At 38.3% G+C, this 17,765-nt stretch overlaps 1 protein-coding gene across 1 annotated transcript; it reads left to right on the plus strand.

Moving 5' to 3' along the window:
- The first annotated feature begins 583 nt into the window (after positions 1 to 583).
- Positions 584 to 17,757, plus strand: slc1a1 (solute carrier family 1 member 1). The gene is made up of 12 exons (XM_053629011.1): positions 584 to 977; positions 5,598 to 5,738; positions 9,152 to 9,244; positions 9,349 to 9,463; positions 9,941 to 9,983; positions 10,064 to 10,168; positions 10,321 to 10,505; positions 10,619 to 10,726; positions 12,351 to 12,473; positions 12,880 to 13,074; positions 13,270 to 13,404; positions 16,188 to 17,757. Exons 1-12 carry the CDS (start codon positions 872 to 874, stop codon positions 16,426 to 16,428), a joined length of 1,590 nt encoding a protein of 529 aa, XP_053484986.1. The 5' UTR covers positions 584 to 871; the 3' UTR covers positions 16,429 to 17,757.
- The last annotated feature ends 8 nt before the right edge of the window (positions 17,758 to 17,765 follow it).

Consider the following 17,765-nt stretch of genomic DNA (forward strand, 5'->3'; position numbering starts at 1 on the left):
CACCTCTTTTTTTTTTTTTAAATGTCAGGTTACAGAATTATAGAGCCAAAATAAACTCATCACTATATTGGATTGGATAAGTTTAGATGAGACTTTTAAGGTTAAATTGCTGATTATATTTAAGTCATGTCATTTATAACAATGCTGGATTACATTTCTTATGTAGTCTATTTAACCCTGGATATTTGAATGTTGGACTAAAACCACTTTTGTACTTTTGTTCATTTGTAATCATTAAAATTTTTCAGACTAAAAAGTCCACTCCGCAAATAACAGTGATGTGTTTCAGCTAACAGTTATCTGAACAAGAATGACTAGAGAAGCTGAAAATTTTGCTATTATTTAAATTTCTCCAAAATGCAGTATTGCAATGTGACAGTTTTGTCAAATCTCCTTGTTTGTGTTTATAATGTATTATGTTAAAAATGTACTTGACCTGGTCTATTACAAGATAACATTAACAGGTTTTTCTTTTTAATGTTAGATGTTAGATAACAAAGATTGCTGAACCTTCAGAAATGAGTACTGGAAGAAGAAACTACCCAAGTAATAATTTACAACGACACTGCAAGAAAACAAGCACTACAGCCAGGATATCTGGTCAAAGGTTATCATGAGCACCAAATCCTTCTGAGCAGCCCCACACATGCTCATTCCATACACAATTCACTCAAGCTTGCTGCTCCTGCCTCCCACCCCCACCCTGTTGGAACTGACAGCAGCATCCTTTATAAAGCTTCCTCGGCTGCGTTTGTAAAAGCTGCCTCACTGCTCATCCCTGTGCACCCTTTTGAGAGCGATAGTGGAGCTACAGAGGGTTGGCAAGTAACGTTTTTGTTTGATTGTTTGTCTTTGTGCCTTGCTTTGGACTATGAGCATGGACATGTTGGCCAAGAAGGAGCGGAGAGGCAGGGATGTGAAAGGCATGCTGAAGAGGAACTGGGTTCTCATAGCAACCATCGCCTCTGTGCTATTGGGTAAGGCTCCTACAATATTATAGATCTGTCTGAATGTAAAGCAGGACAGGTGGATCTGTAGTGATAAGCTGCATTTTTCTCGAAATAATGTTGTCTTTCGGCTGCTTTGTCTTGGTTGTGGGTTTATTGTGTGTGCTGCGTGCAAGCACGCAGTGATAGAGAGCACCTCCATTCTTCTGCAGCTGTAGCACTCTCCTTCTCTCTCTCTCTCTCTCTCTCTCTCTCTCTCTCTCTCTCTCCTTCTCTCTCTCTCTCTCTCTCTCTCTCCAGAGTATTGTTTGCCCATAGTGCAGAAATCATTCAACAGATCATAATCATTGACTGGCCTAGAAAATGAGACATTTATACGCCATTTCCACTATAATTTCTTTGTATTTTGGTGTACCATGTAGCTTCATACCACAGTCTTTGAAATAACCAATGTGTCATTTCCATCACTAGTATTTTATATATTTCAGGTATGTTGTGTTCATAGGTGATTAATCACTGATCAGCTTTCTCATGGTCTCAGTAGGTGGGCGTGTGTGTGTGTGTGTGTGTGTGTGTGTGTGTGTTTGTGTGTGTGTGAAAGAGAGAGAGAGACAGAGAGAAAGAGAGAGGTTGGTGTCCTAATCTCACTTGGCTGTTCAAAAATTTAGCAGCCACCACAGTGGAGCATGACTAGACACAGTGTGTGACAATGAAAACTGTCTTTATTATCACACATTAACGTAAAGTGAAAATTCCCAGGACTATGAACCTGTCTAGAATATCAGCTCTCGTGCACAACTATGCAGTGTTATTTACTGCAGTGGTCTATTCTATAAAAACCCTTGCAGAAAAGGCATGTCACATCATCATATGATTCACATATAAACTGCACATGTGGTTGATACTTCACATTTGATTTTTCAAATGATTCAATTACTTGCACTTGTGACTCACTCCCTCCGGCTGGGAGTGGTCCCACATGAATACTCTAAAGATTGTACTTACTAAGAACAGTGAATGCCCAAGTCTAAACCTTACCTCAGCAGAAAACTCCACTTGGATACTCTACAGTTGTAGCTAAAAACTTCTGCTGTGATCATAAAGACCATGTTTGAACACTCTGTAGTGTTTGACTTATAGTGTACAGTTGTGGAAGAATAATGATTTATAATCCTACTACCCGGCGTCACCCAGGTTTGAACCTGGCTCCCCATGTTGTCTCCGAGAGTTTTTTCCTTGCCACTGTTGCATCTGGCTTGCTCATTAGGAATTTAATAATAATTAAGATCAAACTAAGATAAGCATCAGTTGTGTAGAGTGGTATACAAGTGCATATTGCCTCTCTATAATTCTGACTCTGATGATTCCTGAATATGTTCTGATTAGATTGGAAATATTATTTTGTCATAGCAAATGGCATAAGAGGATATCCTGCTTTGCGATGTATTTCCATGTGTTTGATACAAGTCATACTATATGATTTCATGGTGTGTGAACTGTAAGATGCTCTAAATTGCTGATTGCCCCATAAAGACATACTATTGCACAGTTCTGCATTTTTGTATCGCCCATCTGACAATGAAGCAATACCTTTATTGCAGTTATTCACTTATAGAGTATTTTACAGCAATAAAGTTAATGCCCAACCTTCAAAATCTTAGCATATTAAAAACGGTACAGCACAAGATGCTGGTAATTCAACAGTCATGAAGGGAAAAAAAAGGAGAAAAAAAAACCCAATTTATTATTATTTAAGTTATAGTTTCTCCAAAAATGATTTGTATACAGTTTTCACCTTTCACAACATATCTTTTGTTTTGCACTGGAGCTATGAGTCTAATGTTGTTAACAAGTAGGAAGTTTCATTAGGTTCATTAAACTCCTTGTTGAATTTATCACACACTTGGCTCAAAAGAGAGAGTTTGTCTAACATTTGTCATTTATATAAAAACTGCGTGATAAAATAGCTTCAAAAAATCTAATTATACAAATCAGTCTGGGGTTCAAACCACTTCTAACATATAATTCAACCTCCAAACTTTCGGCTGCATCTCCCACCTGAACATAAGCTCCGATTTCAAGGTGGCTGCAACAACTGTTTTTAGCCCTGTGTTGGATTTTGCGCATATTTACACTTGTCAGTGTGTCATACAGCAGTGGCCAATAACCAACCCTCTTCCTTGAGATCTACCTTCCTGCAGGTTTCATCTCCAACCAAAATCTAACACACCTGTTTTAGTTGATCAAGAACTTCTTAAGGCAATGATTAGGTGGTCAGGTGGGCATGATTATGGTTGGAGCTAGAGTCTTTAGGTAGGTAGATCTCCAGAAACAGGGTTGGTGACCACTGCCATACAGTACCAGACACCACATAAGCATATCTATTGGAGATTACTTAATATTTGAGCAGTATGAGACAAGTGTATAATGATTTAGCTATACAGTTTGCATTATGCTCAACTACACTCTAATTGTGCTCTCGCATGTGTCAGGAACATTAGCTTTGTAGCTCCAGTGTAAGAATAAAGAAGCAAACTTCACGTAAACATTTCCTAGCCTATCAGAACTATTATTTAAAATTGTGATCCGTAATTTAGAATCCCCAATATAGAGCCAAAACCATATGGATAATTAAGAAATAAAAATCGAGAAAGAATAGCATGGATGACATAGGGAAGGCGTCAGCAATGTAGAGCAGTAAAGTTGTCTTGTAACATACCCAACTTTAGTCTGCAACCTCTTCAACCTCATCTCTTAAATTTCATACTTCTACTAAATATGTTGCAAAAGTATACCTGTCAGAACATTCATTCATTCATCATCTTCAGTAACCACGTTGTTCTGATCAGAGTCATGGTAGAGTCTGTACCAGGAACATCCGGGGATGAGAATATACCTTCGGTGGAATGCCAATCCATCATAGGACATGTACACACATATTCACACTTATGGGCAATTTATAGTCACCAATCCACTGGCATGTTTTTGAGAGGTAGGAGGAAACCGGAGAACCCAGAGGAATCTCACACAGGCACACTGAGAGAACAAGCAAATCTTTACCTGAAATCAGGATCAAACTAGAGACCCAGTGAGGCATCAGTGCTATCCACTGTGCCATTGTGTCCCCCAACTATCATAACATATTAACCAATATTCATGTAGATGGGAATGTATGCAGAGTTTGGGTTGTAAAACCAGCATTTCAGTCTTGTTTATGGACTGCAGAAAGATTTCAGATTTATGGTTCATCCATGCAGTTAAAAGAAAAAACTGAATTACTGGATTGGCGATTTTAAATGTGATAGGTTAAGAACAGCAGCATTTCAACATTTCTAGCACTTCATTAGTAATAATGACTCACTGACTTTTTTATCTTTACAACTAAAACCATGGAAATGTTGTTTACAAGTAGTACAAATTATGATTCACTTATGATTCTAAAATGTAAGTCCTGTAAGAATGTACCATCCAATATTTTCAGCAATCCATGCCAAGCCATACTTTCATACCCTGGGATTATGCAGTACGTTAAATTCCTCTGTGTTAACACTTCTTACAGTAAAATCTGGGATTCCAAGATATGATTTGCTATGCTAATGCACTTAAAAAAAATAAAAATATATATCATATATGATTTCTTGTCACCACTATACTCTTTACCTGGTTGCTACAGCAATAACTGCTATGTCCATATATGGTATACGCTAATGTACTGAATACTAAGTCATAGTATTTTATGTTTATATTCACCACATTTTTATTATATTGTTATTTTTTGCACTACCTGTTATATCTGACTCTTCCACACAAGAACTGTGTACTGGCCGGCACTACACTGTCTCTTACTGTGCTCATTGTCCTGTTTTTAGTAGTTACTGTACTGTCTTGTGTTGTTTGCACACATTTGCATGTGCACTTTATGTAGAAATGTGTACAGTAGATCTTTAGTTCTGTGTCATCTCAGGTGGTTAGTGTGTTGTTTTATGTAGCACCATGGTCCTGGAGAAACGTTGTTTTGTTTCACTGTGTAATGTACCAGATGTATATGGTTGAAATGACAATAAAAGCCACTTGACTTGGACTCCATGATGTTTTATTACCAAATCATTTTAATCAGGAGCTCAAAGTAACTCAGATGCACTGTCAGTATCTTTATTGTAAAGACAGGACTTTCTTTTATTTTATCAGTATTTTATCAGCATGACCTTAATTTAGTGTAGAAGACTCATTCACATGAGCATTTATCATTCCAGGCTTCAGTATGAGATATTATACAGAGCTTGTAATTATTGCAGTGCTCATTGTTTTGATATAGTAGCAGTTTTGTCTGCATAAAGATCTGTGCACATCTGATGGCTTTGCTTTCAATAGATTGCACCAATACTGTAAAAGTTTGTTTTTGTTAACAGCTTGGAAGGGATTTGAACATCCCTTCACTTTCAAACTAATCAAAGAGCAAAATGGACAACAGTCTTCTCCTCTAGGGATCATTCTGGAGAGCCTACTGATATAAAGCAAAAGTTTGTTTTAATGAATTGCCTGTGACTCATCAACCAGACAATGCTCGTGCACTTTTTAGTACTTGTGTGGAATTTTAGCCTTCATTAAGAAGTTCTCTATGTATGTGTTTGTCACACGTTCTTTTTACAGGAATTGGACTGGGTTTGTTAGTGAGGGAATATGCTGCACTCTCGCACCTTGATAAGCAATACTTTGGTTTCCCTGGAGAGCTCCTGATGAGAATGCTTAAGCTTGTTATCCTACCCCTCATCATCTCCAGCATGATAACAGGTAACAATCTATTGTTTATGATAACTAACATGTAAGACCTCAGAAAGTTTTTTTAGGCACTGGAGATTTTCTTTTAGAATTTCCTTTTAGAAATAAAAGTGCTAGGAGGTGGAGCTTATTTCCACCTTGAAAATATAGTTGCATGGAAATAGTGAAACACAGCTTCCCAAGCAATCTTTGAAATTACATGATTATAGGTGTTACAAAACAGGACTTGGAGACAGGAAGTAAGTGCAGGAGTATAGTCTTTATTTGAACTTACGCTAAAGACACAACGAAAAACCTATCCCTCAACTCGGGATGAAACCTCAAGAACTTAGGACAGGCTTATGCCTAGAACCAGTAGCTTAATTAATGCACCAAACATACATATAACTAGGACATGAACACATCCCTTAACTAGGACATGAACACATCCCTTAACTAGGACATGAACACATCCCTTAACTAGGACATGAACACATCCCTTAACTAGGACATGAACACATCCCTTAACTAGGACATGAACACATCCTTAACTAGGACAGGGCAGAAGCACTCTTATCTATGATATAGCCTAAACACTTAACCATGATAGGACATGAGCACTTTTATCTATGACCAGGCATAAACACTTAACTTTGACAGGGCATACACAATCTTAATTTTGGCATGGCATAAACACCCTTCGCAAAGCGTAAGCTAAGGAACAGGAAAACAGACAGAGCATGGCAACATCACAACCTGGCACCATTATTCATTCCGTCATCTTCTCTGTTAGTCCTTACACAATTAATCCTTTCTCCGCTTTACTTTAATTGACGTTAGGTTAATGCCGTGCGATGTGCGCAGCAACACGAGGGGTTTAAGTAACCAGTCTCTTGATTGCCGACAGCTGGCAACACTTGACACAGCTTTAGCGTCCATGCGCACTTCAATCACGTGCACGTGCATGCTCTCAAGCCGCTCGTGCACGTTGTCGCCACAGCTCCATCTGCCGGCGGTTCCGTAACAGAAGGTCTAGAAATACATTTTAAAATTACGAACAGCTCCTTTAAGAGCATCTTAAATACTATACTGCATAAATGAAAACTGTAGATGTACCTGAAATATTCATCAAGAATTTAATTTAAGCATTTTTATATTAGTAAATACAACCCCAATTCTGAAAAAGTTGGGACAGTATGGAAAATGCAAAAAACAAAAACAAAAAAAAAGAAACAAAACAGTCAAATGAAAATTCAATTCGCCCTGTACTATACTGAAAACACATTATTAACACATGATTTGATGTTTTACTTTGTGAATTTAATTTCTTTTTGAAAATATACATTCATTTCAAATCTGATGACTGCAACACACTACAAAAAAGTTGGGACAGTCAACTTTTTACCACTGTGTAACCTTTTCTTTTAATAACACTTATTAAGCGTTTGGGCGCTGAAGACACCAGGTGGTTAAATTTAGCAAACAGAATTTTCCCCATTCATCTATTATGCATTTCTTCAGCTGCACAACTGTACAGGGTCTTCGTTGCCTGATTTTGTGCTTCATAATGCGCCACATATTCTCAATCGGAGACAGGTCAGGACTGCAGGCAGGCCATGCTAGCACCCGCACTCTATGCTTACGCAACCATGCACTTGTAATCTGGGCAGAATGTGGTTTGGCGTTGTCCTGCTCTGGATGGGAGCATATGTTGCTCCAAGATGTGTACATATCTTTCTGCATTAATGGTGCCCTCGCAGATGTGAAAGTTACCCATGCCATGGGCACTGACACACCACCATACCATGACAGACGCCGGCTTTTGGACCTGACGCTAATAACAGCTTGGATGGGCCTTTTCCTCTTTGACCTGGAGAACACGACGGCTGTTTTGTCCAAAAACGATTTGAAATGTTGACTCGTCTGACAACAAAACACAATTCCACTGTGCTACTGTCCATCTCAGAGACCAAGCCCAGAGAAGTCAGCGGCACTTCTGGACAGTGTTGATTTATGGCTTCTGCTTTTGCATAGTAAAGCCTAAACTTGCATCTGTGGATGCAGCGGCGAATGGTGTTGATGACAAAGGTTTACCAAAGTATTCCCAAGCCCATGTCAGGATCTCCATCACAGACTCATGACGGTTTTTAAGACAGTGACGTCTGAGGGATCGGAGATCACGCATTCAGAAGTGGTTTTCGGCCTTACCCTTTACGCACCGAGATTTGACCGGATTCCTTCAATATTTTTATTATATTGTGCACTGTAGAAGATGAAATGCCCAAAATCCTACTGATTTGTCTTTGGGGAATGTTGCTCTTTGGGACGTGTGGGATCATTTGCTGACGCATCTGTGGGCAGAAAAATAAATACATCTCACCTACATGTAGTTGAGTATATATAAGACAGACACTCACAATCTTTTGTTTAATTAATCACCATGTTGTGTATGCAAATTACATATGCTAGTTTTTTTAAGCAAATCCTTCACTCAATAGGTTAATGACCAATGCTTAGAAGTGCCTACTCAGCATGGCTCAAGGTCCCTTTCCAGAACCTTCAAACTAACCATCCCTCAGTGGTGGAATGAACTTCCAACTTCAATCCGGACAGCAGCACCTGTCACTATTTTCAAAAAACAACCAAAGACCCACCTCTTCCATGAGCACTTAACTAACCCCTAACCTGCCAACCCCCACATTATTAAAAAAATAAAAATAAAGAAATTAGACTGGCTGTTACACTTCTACTCTGCGCACTTTGCTTCACCGGAACTTAATTAAAAATCTTGTATTGTAGCACTACGTGTATTGTTCTCCACTTGATATATCGCTTTGCTTGTATTTCCTCATTTGTAAGTCGCTTTGGATAAAAGCATCTGCTAAATGAAGAAATGTAAATGTAAATGTAATAGAGCTGCTCTTACAGCTGTGGCTGTTGCTGATGGAACATAATTATCTGCCTTTCTCAGAGTGTACAGGAAAAATAGCTGACAGAAAGGCCATGAAAAAGTCACATATCAGGTGAAACCCTGGCCTAACTGATCCAAACAAGTTGGGCTGAGTAATATAATGTTTGTTAATCATTATCACTGAACCACATTATCCAGTAGGTAACGTGCTGTGACCATCCTGAATCATTCTCAGAGGATTCAGATGTGTGTTGATGAGTCCCACCATTGATGTGGTCCAGCATTGGTCAAAATAATGCAGGTCAATTACAAAAAGATTCATCAATGTTCATCAATGCTTTAATTAATCATATTCACAATATGCAGAAATCCAAATGCAATATAATATTTTTGTCTCTAGTGTGCAAATAAATCTGTATTGTTGCACATAAGTGCCAGTTTAGTCATTTTATATTCATTTTGAGTGAAAGTTATTATTTTAAACTAATGCTAAAATTACTATGAAAAAGCAGACAATAAACCTTTTGTTCTGCAGGAGTAGCAGCTCTGGACTCAGAAATGTCAGGCCGCATTGGACTCCGTGCAGTCATCTACTATTTCTCCACCACGATCATAGCTGTCATTCTCGGTGAGCATCAGGAACACAACTTTTTTTAATGATAATTTAATGATGTGGAAAACATTCGTTTTCTATATTAAAACACTTCACTCAAAACCCTAATATCCCAAAAGGTATAATCTTGGTAACAACTATTAAACCTGGAGTCTCACAGACAGCAGACAATATTGACCGAGCTGGATCCACTCCAAATGTCACCACTGCTGACACTCTGATGGATCTTATCAGGTAACTAATTCCTCATTGTTTGAGCCTTTGTTACATTTAATGACAAATCTCATAACTGATTACGTGTCTGATACTAAAGATGGCAAGGTGCCACTTTTTTTTTTACTGATACTGAAACCTTGAGTATCATCTGATATCGCTTTTTCTTTGAAAACTATTATGCTTGAAAAAAAAACAACTGTTTGTTCCTGTTCTTTGCGCCAGGCCTTGTGGCTTCTGTTATTATGTTCCTACTTTAACCTGTTTTATACTGTTACTATTTGAAATTCGTAATATATTTCTTACACGATTGGAACAAATGTGTTTTTATTTTTCTTCTCTGATATCCGAGCCACCTTTTTTTCTTTCTTTTTTTTTTTTGCTGTTGTTGGCCAGATGTAGATCTTGGGCATTTGATCATTGCCATCTCTATTTAATACCTATGTTCCATTAAAATGTCATATAAACACTCAACTGTGGTGCTTTTTATTTCATTAGGAATATGTTTCCAGAGAATCTGGTGCAGGCATGTTTTCAGCAGGTAAATGATAGCTCTCTCATGAATGAATGAATGAATGAATTAATTAATTAATTAATTAATTATGTATATCTCTCCTTCAGTACAAGACTCAGCGCAAGGAGATAGAACTGCCTGTTACAAATACCAGCAATTTGGCTACAACTACGTTCCCACCCTTCACCACCATACTGGCAACTATTGCACAGGTAAAGGAGAAAATAGGCTTTTCCCTAAACACAAGTCTAGTAACAAACCTCTCAATTAAAGTAACACAGATGAAAGACTTCAGGTACAAGCGAACCATTGTTTTGGACAGTAGCACCCATAAAATAACTGTCTGTTTGCCTACTTTCAACAGAACCTCACCAAAGACTACACTATAATGGGTACGTACTCAGACGGCATCAATGTCCTTGGCCTTATTGTGTTTTGTGTTGCGTTTGGACTGGTCATTGGCAAAATGGGAGAACGGGGACGTATCCTGCTGGAGTTCTTTGATGCCCTGAATGAGGCCACTATGAGATTGGTCCATATCATTATGTGGTCAGTAGCTTTTCTTCAATGCTTCATTATACTATATTCAATAGTAATACTTAATTAATAAATATCTTTAATCTTAAGTCCTGATGGCAGTGTTCTTGTTTTTGACTTTGTAGTTACATGCCAGTGGGTATCCTATTTCTGATTGCTGCTAAGATCATTGAGGTAGAGGACTGGGATATCTTCAGGAAAATGGGCCTATACATGGTGACTGTGCTTAGTGGGTGAGTATCTGCTGAAATGCTAACATTCCCTTATTGATTGTCAGTGAAGTGGATTTACTACTGCAGTGATGGTAGCCTTTTCATCCACGATAATGTGTTATACTGGCTGGTCCTGTCCCTGACCAGATAAGAACCAAGGACTTCTAAAATTGGTCAATCTATGTATACAGTAATAAGACCTTTCAATGGATGTATGCTCCCCTAAATTTCCAATGACATGAATAATGCTGCTGACCCAACAGCCGTGAGGAGATTCTGTAGCTGCAGCTAACTGAAGTGGAAAGGAAAGAGACTAGAACTGCTGCCGCTGAGTCATAGCAAGAACATTCCGAGTCTCACATGGTTGGATAGAAGATAAATAAAGTGCTATCATGACCTTGCTAAAATTGCAGGGTGTGTGTTAAAGTGAACACTCCTCCCTATTCCATTGTATTACAACTTGCTTCCACTTCTCTTAATGATGATCCCTCCCTAGATAGATAGATAGAGAGATAGATAGATAAACATTTATTAATGAAGTACATTGCAGTTACTTCTTATATAGTACATACGTATCTATAATCTTGCTGGGGTTAAACTGCATTTTCAGAAAAGAAAACTGGGACAAAAAATTTTACTAATCCAATTGGTACTAATTTGACTAATTTATTAATTACTAGCCCTTTCACAAAAAAGGTCACTTATCTGGCTAATATTTAGAAGTGGTTAGGAAAATGCTAACTGAGTTTGAGCACATAAACGATATCAGAACTCTGGCAGTGTACAGTAGTGCTGATATAGTGCTATCTGCTACTATTTGTGTGAATTCGCAAGGTGTGAATTATAATTAGCGCCCCTTTGTGCACTAATGTTTATATGCACTAAAACAAGTTATTTCTTTTATATTTACAAGAGGTAGAATTACATAGAACTGAATAGAATAAAATAAAACATAAACAAGATTGAAATCTAGTCTGCAAGCTGATATAAATTTAACAAACTTTGTATAAATAATTTAGTGCTTAAGACTTATTACATATTGTCATATTGTACATACATATTGTACACTATATGGCCAAAAAGTTTATGCATACCTGACCATCACACTTATATGTGGGTCGTCCCTAAATTGTTGCCACAATGTTGGAAGCATACAATTGTCTAGAGTGTCTATTTATACGGTAGCATTAAGATTTCCTTTCACTGGAACTAAGGGGCCCAAACCTGTTCCAGCATGGCAATGCCCTTGTGCACAAAACGAGGTCCATGAAGAAATGGTTTGCCTATGACCGCAATCCCATTAAAAACTTGGGATGAATAAGAAAACCAATCGTTCCCACAGGCCTCCTAGCCTGACATCAGTGTCTGACGTCACGAATGCTCTTGTAGCTGAACAAGCACAAATCCACAGTAATTAATTAATTAATTAATTAATTAATTAATATTATTATGATGATGATGATGATGATGACGATGATGATGATGTATGAAATTAATTGGCAGTAGTCTGGTGAACTTTGTGAACAATTCGAAATGTGACATTCCCTAATATGCATTTTTCAAATCTATTGCAGAAAGGGCAGATTATTTATCCTACACTGACTCAGATATGCACAGTAATTATATGCTATTTCTGACTTAACAGGCTTGCCATCCATGCCATTATTTTCCTACCCCTGATCTACTTTGCCTTTGTAAGAAAGAATCCATTCACATTTGCTCTGGGTATGGCACAGGCTTTGGTAACAGCTCTAATGATCTCCTCAAGGTGAGAATCAAATTCTAACACATTCTACAATGTTTAAACAGTGTGAAACATAATTGCTAATCAGAGATTAAATGGTCAAAAAGTGACTGAGTTAAAGCTGTTGTGACATCATAGTCAGTTAATATGTTGTGACCAGGGTTTGATAGTGTGTAGTGTGTAACTATAGTACAATAGATTAACCTAAATAGAGGGGTGAAATCAGTCTGTTTGTAACACTGGGCAGAGTTGTTGTTTTTTGGGGGGGTTACAAAAAGATTACTAGTTTAGAGTATAATTGCGAGTTTTGTTCTTTTTGATCAGTGTGTGTATATATTTGTGAAAAATTAAAGTCAGAAAGTAGTCAATATTGAAAACTGAAGTGAGAACTACAATTATTACATTAAATATTAAACTTGCCTTCCTTTAGCTCTGCAACCTTACCAGTCACTTTCCGATGTGCAGAGGAAAATAATAGGATTGACAAGCGGATCACCCGGTTCGTCCTTCCAGTAGGTGCCACCATTAACATGGATGGTACAGCACTTTATGAGGCAGTAGCGGCCATATTTATCGCCCAGCTAAATGGTCTTGACCTTGATGTGGGAAAAATAGTGACAATTAGGTAAGTAAAGATTAAATTCCATTCGCATCTAGGAAGAATTGTCAGCATTTAGCATTAACAAAAAAAAATTGAGCTATATGTTTGTTACTATTTTATGAAGATTTTAGAGCAATAATTATTTTTTTTAATTCATTCATGTCTTGTTATTGAAAACCAGAAAACTCAGCAGTAATTTAATTAATGCTATCTCTGCAGTATTACAGCAACAGTAGCCAGCATCGGAGCAGCTGGAGTCCCTAATGCTGGACTGGTAACCATGGTGATTGTGCTGACAGCAGTAGGCCTTCCAGCCAATGATGTCACCCTAATTGTGGCTGTTGATTGGCTGATGTGCGTATCTGAATGACTAATCAGATTCAGATTCATATTCATCACAAAACATAACAGTATATTAGACAGAACTGTATAAATCAGAACATATATGAATACACATGATGTATGTAAGGAAGTGGCAGAAAACACATAAGGGAATAATATACTTTATATTTGAAGTCTTCCAGGGCAGTGAAGTAATTGAAAGTTTAAATAGACAGAGACCACATCCACTCACTGTCCATTTTATTACAAACACCTGTATATCTGGATGAAAAAAGTAAATATCCAATCAGCCAATTATTTCACAGCGGCATAGTGTATATATAGAGTATCTCACAAAAGTGAGTACACCCCTCACATTTTTGTAAATATTTCATTATATCTTTTCATGTGACAACACTGAAGAAATGACACTTTGTTACAATGTAAAGTAGTGAGTGTACAGTTTGTATAACAGTGTAAATTTGCTGTCCCCTCAAAATAACTCAACACACAGACATTAATGTCTAAACTGCTGGCAATAAAAGTGAGTACACCCCTAAGTGAAAATGTCCAAATTGGGCCCAGTGTGTCAATATTTTGTGTGGCCACCATTATTTTCCAGCACTGCCTTAACCCTCTTGGGCATGGAGTTCACCAGAGATTCACAGGTTGCCACTGGAGTCCTCTTCCACTCCTCCATGATGACATCACGGAGCTGGTGGATGTTAGAGACCTTGTGCTCCTCCACCTTCTGTTTGAGGATTCCCCACAGATGCTCAATAGGGTTTAGGTCTGGAGACATGCTTGGCCAGTCCACCACCTTCACCCTCAGCTTCTTTAGCAAGGCAGTGGTCGTCTTGGAGGTGTGTTTGGGGTTGTTATCCTGCTGGAATACTGCATACTGATCATGCTCTGCTTCAGAATGTCACAGTACATGTTGGCATTCATGGTTCCCTCAATGAACTGCAGCTCCCCAGTGCCGGCAGCACTCATGCAGCCCCAGACCATGACACTCCCACCAACATGCTTGACTGTAGGCAAGACACACTTGTCTTTGTACTCCTCACCTGGTTGCTGCCACACACGCTTGACACCATCTGAACCAAATAAGTTTATCTTGGTCTCATCAGACCACAGGACATGGTTCCAGTAATCCATGTCCTTAGTCTGCTTGTCTTCAGCAAACTGTTTGCGGGCTTTCTTGTGCATCATCTTCAGAAGAGGCTTCCTTCTGGGACGACAGCCATGCAGACCAATTTGATGCAGTGTGCGGCGTATGGTCTGAGCACTGACAGGCTGACCCCCAACCCCTTCAACCTCTGTAGCAATACTTGCAGCACTCATACATCTATTTCCCAAAGACTTTCTCTGGATATGACACTGAGCACGTGCACTCAACTTCTTTGGTCGACCATGGCGAGGCCTGTTCTGAGTGGAACCTGTCCTGTTATACCGTTGTATGTTCTTGGCCACCATGTTGCAGCGCAGTGTCAGGGTCTTGGCAATCTTCTTATAGCCTTATACAAGTCACATGACACCGGGGAGGGAAATTGGCTAATTGGACCCAACTTGGACATTTTCACTTAGGGGTGTACTCACTTTTGTTGCCAGCGGTTTAGACATTAATGGGTGTGTGTTGAGTTATTTTGAGGGGACAGCAAATATACACTGTTATACAAGCTGTACACTCACTACTTTACATTGTAGCAAAGTGTCATTTCTTCAGTGTTGTCACATGAAAAGATATAATCAAATGTTTACAAAAATGTGAGGAGTGTACTCACTTTTGTGAGATACTGTATGTGTGCAGATGAAAGTAAGGAGCTTCAGTTAATATTCACATCAAACAACAGAATGGGGAGGAAAATGTCATCTTTATGACTTTGACTGTGGCATTGCACTGCTGCTGCATGATTGACTGATAATTGCATGAATGTGTTCCTAATAAAGTAGATAGTGAATGGTAAGTATATATACAGTTATTGTGTGTGTGTGTGTGTGTGTGTGTGTGTGTGTGTGTGTGTGTGTATTTGCAATTGTTTGATTTCCATGAGAGCAGAGAAATTTTGCAATTTTTTTTAACAAATTTTTCACAGCCTTCTTTGCTCATATTTACCAAGGGTGCCAATATTAGTAGAGGGCACCGTACATATATAATGGAATCATAACATATTATGATATGATAATATTTTTAGACAGAGTGTCTGGGAAACTGTCTGGACAATTGCATCCTTTAACATGTTTTTAAAATCTTGCAATCCAGTACTAATAATAGAGTCTTAATTAAAATAAATTTTACTCAAACACAGATAACTACAAATTCATAATTATGACAACTTAGTGTCAGGAAAGACTGGTCAAGCTGGGAGATTTTTTGCAGTCTTGTCTCACACAGAACTTGTATATCTTGTGCCCTTTAGTGTAGAAGGAGTGTGTGTAGGGTGTTAATTCAGTTTAAGGCTTAGAGGCTGGCATTAGGTGGTTTAATGGACCACATGAATGCCGACCTTTTCTAATCCTCAGACGATGTTTCCATGTGAGGGGGAAAATACCCTGGGCTCTCAGATGGAGGGGATACTCAAGTAGTCTGTACTGAAAAGTTAGCATTTTCAAGAAATAGCAAGGAAATAGGACACCCCTGAAGGCTACTCTTATTAAGGAGAATCAAACCTGGTTAAAATGTACACATATTGGATTAATCTATATGTACTAAACATTATTTGCATTATTCTTTTTCAGTTTGAATATTGTCATTGTTAACACTGTAATGGTCATTGTGAAACTTTCATTGTTTTCCCCCTCAATCTTTTATTTAGTGATCGTTTCCGCACTATGGTCAATGTGCTGGGGGACGCCTTTGGTGCTGGAATAGTCCAGAAGCTCTCGAAGCGAGAGCTGGAAAGGATGGACCTTACTTCTGATGTCGACATGGCCAATCCGTTCGCCCTCGAGACCACTCTTGATGATGAAGAATGCGAGAAGAAATCCTACGTCAATGGTGGCTTCACTGTGGACAAAAGTGATGCGATTTCTTTTACAGAGACCTCACAGTTTTAGTCCCAAGCCAGTTATGGATGATTGAATTGAATTACCTCTAGAAGAATTCAGAGGTAAAGAAAAATGAAATCAGTGCCATTATAACGGGGGAGGCTCATTCCTGAGGACACGTTCAAATGCAGACATATGCTGTCATTACTGTTCTCTCCCCACATTTGCCCTATTACTGTGCTGAACCTACTACTTTCTTTGTGCCAAGTCTTTCATGGAATTGAGGAAAAAATGTTGTGAGTGCTTCCAAAATGTGTTATCCTGTTGCCAAGAGATATGCAAAGGCACTTTTTAAACATTTTTCTTATCTGCGTTGTGGGATTTTAATGGTTTAATACTAACAGTTGTTCATGTAAATGCTCAAAAATCTGTTCTGCTTTAGAAGTATGTTAAATATGTGTGATTTTTACTGTGCCAACAAAGCCGATTTGTGTATACTGTATGTACTGCAACAAAGAGCATGTCCTTAACAAAATATTTATATATTTATGACCTGTAGTGTTAAAAAGCAATATGGTACTGCTCAGCCTTGTAATTGGCTTTTAGCGGGTTACTATAAAGCATCTCGCCCTCAAATCATGAATCTTACCATACTGTCTGAACACTTGCTGTTGAGATGTAAGCTATGAGCATTGCAGATCTCTAACTTGTGCCAAACTGAATGTTTTAGTATGAAGGAAGCTTTTAATCTTTAATGAAGTATTGCATGAAGCAATATGATGAACACCTCAGATGTGGCCTTCAAAGAATGAATGAATCCTGGATGATTTTGTTTCCCTCTCAGTAGCTATTTTACAGTGCCATTATCGCATGATAATGCTATTGATCTGGGAGGATGAAGGCAACTGGACTCCTCCTCCCATGCATACAAAGCATGCTATAGCCATGGAGCACTGCTGACTTTCTTAGAATCTCAATGAGAGGAGCCGTTCCTATCTTTTTCTTTAACCGTTTTCATTTTCCTGGTGTGTAGAAATGCAGTGTAAAAGCTACTGGGAAACTCTGCACAGGTGCAGAGAGAATATAAAGTGTTATGAAATATTCCCATCAATGTGACTACAGTTGATGTGGTTATATGATAGTGCCGATCAATTTATTTTGTTATTATTGATTTTCATGTACAACTTTAGATTTGTGAGCCGGGCTAGAAGTGGCAGAGGAATTGTTTGATCATTGTTATGATGATATGATTGATATCAAATATGGTGAATCAGAATGTACATTGTATAGGCTGTTCAAAGCACATTTTTGTCAGAGTCTCAGTCAATTACAGTCAGTTAGCTTACTGTATAACTCAACATGTTATGTAACTACATATGAATAAAATACAACAAATCTGAGTGTAT

The sequence above is a fragment of the Ictalurus furcatus genome, chromosome 7, assembly GCF_023375685.1.
Source record: "Ictalurus furcatus strain D&B chromosome 7, Billie_1.0, whole genome shotgun sequence".
In the NCBI taxonomy this organism is placed as follows: Eukaryota; Metazoa; Chordata; class Actinopteri; order Siluriformes; family Ictaluridae; genus Ictalurus; species Ictalurus furcatus.

Bases quoted from the DNA above. Each gene is read 5' to 3' on its own strand.
- slc1a1 (XM_053629011.1), top strand. From the start codon at position 872: ATGAGCATGGACATGTTGGCCAAGAAGGAGCGGAGAGGCAGGGATGTG. The intron at 10,169-10,320 runs GTAAAGGAGAAA...TACTTTCAACAG, and splicing joins TACTGGCAACTATTGCACAG to AACCTCACCAAAGACTACAC. The intron at 10,727-12,350 runs GTGAGTATCTGC...CTGACTTAACAG, and splicing joins ATGGTGACTGTGCTTAGTGG to GCTTGCCATCCATGCCATTA.